The sequence below is a fragment of the Engraulis encrasicolus genome, chromosome 17 (assembly GCF_034702125.1).
Source record: "Engraulis encrasicolus isolate BLACKSEA-1 chromosome 17, IST_EnEncr_1.0, whole genome shotgun sequence".
NCBI lineage: Eukaryota > Metazoa > Chordata > Actinopteri > Clupeiformes > Engraulidae > Engraulis > Engraulis encrasicolus.
In genome coordinates this window covers 13,901,837-13,910,599 of record NC_085873.1, presented here as the reverse complement: position 1 = coordinate 13,910,599, position 8,763 = coordinate 13,901,837, and the positions used below count along the sequence as shown (strand labels likewise).

Sequence of the window (8,763 nt, the reverse complement as noted above, 5' to 3'; positions counted from 1 at the left end):
CACTCACACACACACACACACACACACACACACACACACACACACACACAGACACACACACACACACACACACTAACTAACATTTCTGTCGTCCCACTCTAGATGCAGACTCTAGACACACTACGCAGACACACACACACACACACACACACACACACACACACACACACACACACACACACACACACACACACACACACACACACACACACACACACACACACACACACGTACACACACACTAACTACTATTCCTTTCTTCTCCCCACTGTAGACGCTGCCTCCAAACATGCCATCCAGGCCTTCTTCGACTGCCTGCGTGCGGAGGTGGAGGAGTACGGCATCGCCGTCAGCACCATCAGCCACACCTTCATCAAGTCCACCCAGCAGGAGGCCGACCTCCTCAGTGCCCACTCCTCTCTAGCCTCCTCCCCCACGCCCTCCCTTACGACCCCTGACGCCACAGCCGCTGAGGCCCCAGCTGATGCAACTCCTCCTCCACCTCCAACTCCTCCAGCTCCTGGTGACCCTGCTAATTATATTACATTATAGTACATTATATCATATCACATTATATTATATTATATTATATTATATTATATTATATTATATTATATTATATTAGGGTGGGCAGCCGTGGCCTAGTGGTTAGGGAGTTGGTCTTTCAATCTGGGGGTTGTTGGTTCGAATCCCCCCAGACCTCTCCCTACATCTCCATCCATGGCTGAAGTGCCCTTGAGCAAGGCACCTAACCCCACATTGCTCCAGGGACTGTAACCAATACCCTGAAAAATAATAGTTGTAAGTCGCTTTGAATAAAATGAAAGCGTCAGCTAAGTGCAATGTAATGTAATGTAATATTATATTATATTATATTATATTATATTATATTATATTATAATATTTTATATCAAGTATATTAAATTGTATTATAACTGTTTATCCTTTGCACCTCCTCCTCTCCCTCCTCTTCATCCTCATCTTCCTCCTCCTTCTCTTCCTTCTCCTCATCTTCCTCCTCCTCCTCCTCCTCCTCCAGCTCCATCTTCGACTCCTGTGGTCCCCACCCTCTCCTCCTCTTCTCTCCTCTTCGTTGTTATCGTCGTCACCACCGTGCTCAAATCCATCCTGTCCCGTGAGTAGTGACCGCCCTTCTCTCTTTTTTTAGATGTATTTTTTTTTGCTTTCATTGCCTTTGTTCATGATAGGACGGTCGCTTGAGACAGGAAGCAAGTGGGGAGAGAGAGGCGGGGAAGGGTCTGCAAATGACCCAGGTCGGAATCGAACCTGGGTTGCCGGTGTAGCAGTGCAGTGCCCAGCCGTTTGAGCCATGGGCCGTGACTGCCCTTCTCTCTCTCTCTCTCTCTCTCTCTCTCTCTCTCTCTCTCTCTCTCTCTCTCTCTCTCTCTCTCTCTCGGGTTACGCAAACACAGGCACACACCCTCACACTCACACACACACACACACACACACACACACACACGCACACACACACGCACACACACACACACACACACACACACACACACACACACGCACACACACACGTAGAGGCGCACACACCTGCCCATACACACATCTGCACAAGCCCATGCATACGTACACTTCCACACAGTACCTCCCTCCCACCGCACCCATATTTATTTATAGGCCCCTTTCGAGAGGTCACCCTCCCACGCTGCACGGAGAGCAATTCGTCATGTACAAAATACTGTGTGTGTGTGTGTATGCGTGCATGCGTGTGTGGGCGCATACACGGGTGTGTGTGAGTGTGTGTGTGTGTGGAACACACATGCCGACTGTGCATTGCTGCAGGCACAGCATATATAGTAGGGCAGCAGTGGAGACTGCATGGTCAGCAATTATTAACAACACAGGTCTCCTAATCTTTAAGGTTGTGACCTATGACCCTACATTTGGTTTGGGGGTGTTTGAAAGCCTTAGCCAAGCCCTTTTATTTATGGCCAGATAAATGATTCTGATCATTTTGTATAGCTGGGTAATAGGTTTCACATTGGCATCTGACACTTGGCCAAATACTGGCAAGAATTGGCAGTGGCTTGTAATAATTTCAGTGTCACTAGTCAATTTGGCAGGTAGATTACTCCTAGGTACAGTATGACCTAGGCTATCAGAGTAGCCAATATTCTGCAGTTTACCCCTTGTGTATTAATTTAAGTTCAAGAAATTCTCAGTGTTTGATTTATTTCTATGTAGAAAGTTATGCACTCATCTTCATGCTTTAGCATCTCATCTTCTGAGGTAAGATGTACGCTATCATGATAAAGGGATAAAAACAATATCACATTTGTGGCTAGTAGAATAACTGTATGGCTAGTGACTCGAGAAAACCACTAGCCACAATGGCCGGTTAATGAGATAATTTCAAGCCCCTTTATTACCTCCATCAAGCAGGTTGTGTTTTCGGTCACGTTGGTCAGTAGGATAACTCAAAAAGTTATGAACGTATTTGGATGAAACTGTGGAGTTGTTGGTAATGACCCAAGGAAGAAGTGATACAATTCTGGTGGTGATTCAGATCACGAATCGGAATCAGGACCTTTTTAAAGATTCTTCACCATTGCTGGCCTATCTAGACGCCCCTAGTAACCACAAATTGAATTGCGGGACAGAGCAAAACATACCAGTTTTTAACTCCACAAAAAGAAGGCAGAAAGACAAGGTGTAACATTGTCAAATGTTCTATCAAGCAGCTTCCTTGGGGGAGGTCTGCACTCTCTGAGTGCTTCTAGTTACTAATAAATTGACTACAGTCACACTAGGCCATTGGTTCCCAAACTTTTTCAGCGTTTTCTGAAATTTGGATCGATCTTGTGGCACTCTTACGGTTACAAGACAAGGCAGAAGGCAGAGAGATGTGACTGTCCTCAGATTGTAATGTTATGTTGTGCCAGAGCATTTTGCTTGGGGGGTTGGCTGTCAACGAGGTAATTAATTGTCAGGTTTTGCGGTTCGAAGAGGAGAAATGATTATGGGTGTGGTATTCTCCAGGTGTTGGTGGTGGCAGCAGGTATCAGTATCATGATCTGTAGTAGGGCGGTACCTCTGGCAGCTTTGTCCAGGCCCAGGACAAATTCATCTGAGAAGGCCCCAAACCCAATACATTCAATGTAATGAGGAGCCAACCCTGGGCTCCTTCTCTCCCTGGGCCTGAGACAAGTGATCCGTTTGTCGTCCCTCCACCCCCACCTGCTGACTTTCCTGATCTGTAGAGTAGTAGCAGTGAATGCTATGCATACCAGTCACTGAAATGACTCAAGTCAATGATTCAAGTCTCACCTTGTTTCTTACTTGTCTCTCTCTGCTAACATTGTCCTCTAGGGAGTGCTGTCAGGTGCAGCGCTCTAATGCAACCGACCATAATCAGGCTACGTATGCCTATATTGGCCTACATTACCAAGGTTTGAATTTGGCCTGAGTCATTCCACTTGACTCCTACCCTCCAACTATCTCTCTCCCACTCGTTTCCTGTCATGCCTTCTCTATCCTGTTACATAAAGACAAAACTCCCTCCCCCTTCAAAACTATACCACTGTAGAAATGAAAATGAAACTGAATGAAACTGAACACTTGAGGGGTCGGCATGCTATGTCTCATTATGAAACCATGGATGTCATAGTTCAAACGACCCACCCTCTCCTCATATTGAAACAATGGTTATTGTTGTTGTCATCATACGGTAAAAATTTTAGTCAGGCCAAACCAAAACCAAGGTTGCAATCACCTTCCTTCTCAGCACATAATGGCTATTGGCTAAACACTGAGCTCATATCACATGATGGAGGTATTGCAATGAGCATGTCTGTCTGTCTGTCTGTCTGTCTGTCTGTTTTTCCACCTGCTGTGTTTTGGGTCATCTGCAGAGGGCGATAAACACACACACACACGCATGCACACACGCACGTGCGCGCGCGCACACACACACACACACACGCACACACACACACACACACAGTGACACACCACGAATCACAAACACTGGGTTCTTTCCAAGTCCCATCCTCCCTTGTGCTTGTGGCCTCGTGACGACATCGCAAGACATCATTAACGACAAAAGTTTAATTCAATATCTCGGAAAAGCATAATTCAAAGGTAATTTTCTCATTTGAAATTGGGAGGTTGAATGGGTAAAAGTCCCCCAAAAAGTTGTTGTGGCTTGACTGAGAGAGGGCAAACTTAAATCACTGAATCGGGGCATCAATGAAACATAAGGCTGCAAGCACAGGTCGAGGATGGGAGCTTGTATAATGAACTACGATACCCATATTGTGCATCTTGAGCCAGCCAGTGGGGCGTACATGGAGAGTATGCCAAGAACCTGACTAAGTTGTAGTCCATCTTAAGTTAACCTTTTAGCTTGCGGTAAATCATCTAATACAAGAGCCGGAGTCCTTATTTTTAGAACCAAATGACACCTGTGAGCAATCTATTTGCAGATCTACTACTTCCTGTAGGTTAACGTCGCCAGGTTAATCACTTGACCATGTTCTTGGAATACTCCCCAGGTTGCTCTTGTTGTCTTTGCCCCAGACAAGCTGAGTCACGCTGTGAGCCCTCTCAGGAACTACAGTAGACTAGGAGGCTAATCCACTAAATTGATTATTCCTCTTCAGCGCCAGTCTGGCTATCACTTGTAATGAGATTGTGTCTTCCAAGTGCTATAGCCTACCAATAACTAGACTCTCGCCAGCTGGTAAGTTTCGCCTTCGTCTTAACGATACAATCTAGGAACACCCGATAAGTTTTGGAATAATGGTCTTTATCAAAAATCCTTGCGTGTGATTGGATTAATAGCCTGTCCTCATCTTTTACTGGTGTGCTGCTTCAGCCACTCACATTGAACTCGACCTGTGATGCAGCTGAGAATGACAGATGGAAGTAGAGCTATAACGCTGCCCATCTATCCGTCGTTCAGCAATATTTCTGATTTTCACGGTCCTCAGATGGTTGCGTGAGGAAACTGTAATGCCCTCACATGTAGTTTGGCAAAACACAGCCAGATGCAATACAATACCAAAGTGTCAAAGCACTTAAAATGGACTTCTGTTATTATTTTTCCATTTCACCTTGTATGTTGCTGTCCACCTCATCATGAGCAGGCTGAAACAAACTGTCCTATTCTTGGAAATAAGCTCATATTATACCTCCCCTCGAGTTCTCTCTGAGTATAGCAGTGCAAATTTTACCTCCATGCTAGCAGTTAACATTGAGCCCTATGAGACCAGCTGGCAGCTAACTGGTCTCATATGACTCAATGTTAACTGCTAGCTTGGAGGTAAAATTTGCACTGCCGTACTCAGAGAATGATTGAAAGTGCAGGAGAAAGGTAAAACTCAATTATTTAACTCAAGGGGAGGTGCAATGTGAGCTTATTTCCAAATATGAGACAGTATCACTTTTAGCATGCTCATATGTTATCACCCGACTTATGTTCTTTTCTTTGCCCCAGACATCATCAGCTGGCTGAGTTCCGGTATGACCCTCCCAGGAGCAACAAGAGGCTAGTCCCCCTGTGCAATAACCGAACTCATTGAAAACACTGCAAAATAGTATATGTATGCTGCCATTTTGACCAGGACTCCCTGACAGAAGAGACTCTAGTCTCAATGGGACAATCCTGGCTAAATAAAGGATAAAAAATAATAATAATAAAAAATAAATAGTATGACATTGCAAATCTGTTTAAAAACACATGGGCCTACGCTTTGTGGCCATATTGGTCTTCATCAGGCCTTACACTTCAACCGGTACAGATGAGCACCTGAGTAACATCGTTTGCACAGTCTCCTGAGCACACTATAAAGCCTTTTGTGTCTTCTCACTGTAAATTATTATTCCATTTCAACTCATCGTTATTCGTTATTTCACTCAAAAAGTGTAAGGTCACATCCTAAAAAAGACATTGCTGCTGGTTCAGAATATAATAACGCAAAGGGGGGAAAACAGAAGGAATATTTGCACAGCACAAAAGCTCCCTTGTTATGATTTAATGTGTGGAAAAAATGGCACATTTCAACATCTGACGAAGACCTTACATACCATTTTTTCACATATCAAAGGGGCTCCAGGTAGGATTAAAAGTTTAATTAATCACGGTCCCGAGTCAGCCGATGGTTATGCGAGTCATTAGTAAGTGAACGATGGCTCTCGTGACTACTTCCACGGTCTGCTGTCAGAAAACCCCTCATGCAACTTTTGACAGCGCGGTTCGAGGGAGTGTCGTAGGAAACACTTTTCATTTGAAAACATCGCTTTACATAGGCCTACCGTAATCAGATTTGTATCAACTGCTGGCATTTGGTGATGAAAAACAGTCTCACAGCGATTTTATTTGAACAGCATTTTATCATTACGGTGTAGATTTTAAGACAGGCATGCCACGGGCACCATGCAAATGACGTCATCCTACATTGTGCCTCTTTAAATCATGACAAGGGAGCTTTTGTAGTGTGCAAATATTGCTTCTCTTTTTTTTCACCTATAATTTCACCTCCTATGTTCCAGGCTTTTGTTTCCGGCTGAGTCATGGCGTGACCCCTCAGGACCTGGCTCAGGAGATCGTTCGCACGGTGGACTGGCGTCGTCGCGAGGTGCTGCTGGCCCATCCCATCCCCCAAGTGGCGCTCTTTCTACGCCAGGTGCTGCCCAGCGCCTTCTTCTCCGTGGTGGCCGCCGGTGTCAAGGACGGAGCCATGGCCGAACTCATCAGGACATGAGGAGAAGAGGAGGGGGGGGCTTTGTTATGTCTTTAATGTGCACTGCCTTACAAAGGCAAAGTGCAGTAACTACACATATTGACAAAATTGAGCTTAGACTGAAAATGGTCTCCATAACACCTCTTTCATCTTGTGGCAAAGCCTGATGGTCCAAATGTGCCCCGTTTTAGAGATATTGCTATGTCAAATTTGCAGTAACTACAGTATCCAACCCAATTCCAAGGCCTTGAGGGCATTTTTCTCAGTTTCAAAGTTGATGTTGTTACTGCACTTTCTCTTTGTCGGCATGGGTGCAATTTTAGTGGGATGGATTGGGGTGTAATCAAAGAACTTTTGTGTGAAAGTTCTGTGACAGAATGTTTGGTCAGCTATATATACTGTAGCCTTACAGGAAGTATTTTTGACAGCTGACTTTAATCGCTTAAACCTAAATCGCCTTCCCGCCAAAATGGCGTCCATGAGGCAGTGGGTGCAATCCATCATCCCAACTCCCGGGAGTTTGGATAACAGAGAGAGCCCATCGCCTCTGTACTTCCTCATTGCCAGAAGATTTTTCAATCAGCATGCCATACTCATAAGGCTCTTTGGTAGAGAGGAGAAGGATGTGGTGAATGTGTAAGAATAGTGTTGGTGGGTAGAGGTGCAAATCAAATCAAATCAAATCATATCCCAGCTTCTAATCTGTTGTCATGAATTGTGTTTAAAATGCACTTAACTTATGATTTGTGAGCAATACTGTACTGTAATCCTACAGTAAAGCGGAAACTTTTCTAAAGCAGTGCAACCTTTCTTTTGTTTTTTTTTCATTTTTTTTAATTTTATTTTATTATGAAGTTTGGTTCAGAGAGGGTTTTTAATCAATGTGCCAAATACCAAAACAAATATGGTCATGTACAGGAAGTACAGGTGATGATTGGTGCGCTTGTTAGGAATAACTAGTTTAGAAAGTGCTTGGGTCAAATTGTGCATGTAGAAGGTTTATTTATATGTTTATTTAGCCTATTTAGAGTATTTTGTGATTTTGAAGGTATGACATTTGCACCTCTGATGCTAACAACGGGAAAAAAGGAAAGCCTAAATCATGCTGTGTAGACCGATGAATGTAAGGACAACGTCTTGATCTACAGTATATTTTGAAGGGAATAATTATGCAGATAGGGTCATGTGTTGGAGATAACAACTTGATGATTTTGGATAGATGTACATGCTTTCATGCTCAGGGCTTGGGGATCACTGGACACAAGACAAACTAAAACTAGAAACTAAGCTCTAGCTCTTTAAAGGTCCCTGAGATTAAGATGTGTATGTACCTAATGCAATGGCATTGGGGGTCTTGTTGTAATCCCACCTGTGACCGGCAGATGGTGCCAGTTTCCTTATTATGTGTGACGACACAACAACATGCTGAATCACTGTTCACCGTCCACAGAGACAGGAGCAGTAGGCCTACTATGACAGAAAACGTTGGCCTATATTTTTCTGCAATAAAACAAATCAGGTAGGCCTAAGTTCACCTTAACAACCATTCTATGATGAGCATTATTAGGAGTGTGCGCGTTGTGGGTGTCAAAATAAAATTGTAGCCCAGTGCGGAAATTTGTGTGTGCGTTTTTTTGGTCTAAAAAAATAACGTGACGCAAATGTTGGATTGTGTGTTACGCACGGTCTCTCTCTCTCTCTCTCTCTCTCTCTCTCTCTCTCTCTCTCTCTCTCTCTCTCTCTCTCTCTCTCTCTCTCTCTCTCTCTCTCTCTCTCTCTCTCTCTCTCTCTCACCCACCCACACACACACACACACACACATAGGCCTACACACACGCTGCATGAAAGGGGCATGGAAATGGGACTAAAAATCGATTGTTCTTAATTATTTAGATGTCTTAATAGGGGAGGCCAACTCTTGCGAATCGGATAACCATGAAATCCCTAACGGGTAACTCTATAGCCCCAGATGCGTTTATTTGTTGCACAATAAGACGAGATGTGATTATGGTGCCATTGAATTATTTAAAAATAATTGCACTGCTCA

The 8,763-nt window shown here is 44.1% G+C and overlaps 1 protein-coding gene across 2 annotated transcripts in view; it reads left to right on the top strand.

Moving 5' to 3' along the window:
* The window catches only part of dhrs7cb (dehydrogenase/reductase (SDR family) member 7Cb), a 23,028-nt gene extending 14,695 nt beyond the window's left edge, over positions 1 to 8,333 (top strand). The window contains exons 6-9 of one of the 2 annotated variants that reach the window (XM_063221789.1): positions 275 to 523; positions 1,040 to 1,135; positions 5,471 to 5,521; positions 6,526 to 8,333. In XM_063221789.1, the coding sequence (XP_063077859.1) occupies positions 275 to 523; positions 1,040 to 1,135; positions 5,471 to 5,521; positions 6,526 to 6,737 (608 nt within the window). In that variant the 3' untranslated portion in view covers positions 6,738 to 8,333. The remainder of the gene's footprint in view (positions 1 to 274; positions 524 to 1,039; positions 1,136 to 5,470; positions 5,522 to 6,525) is intronic. The other variant, XM_063221790.1, reaches the window with a different exon arrangement.
* Positions 8,334 to 8,763: the final 430 nt, after the last annotated feature.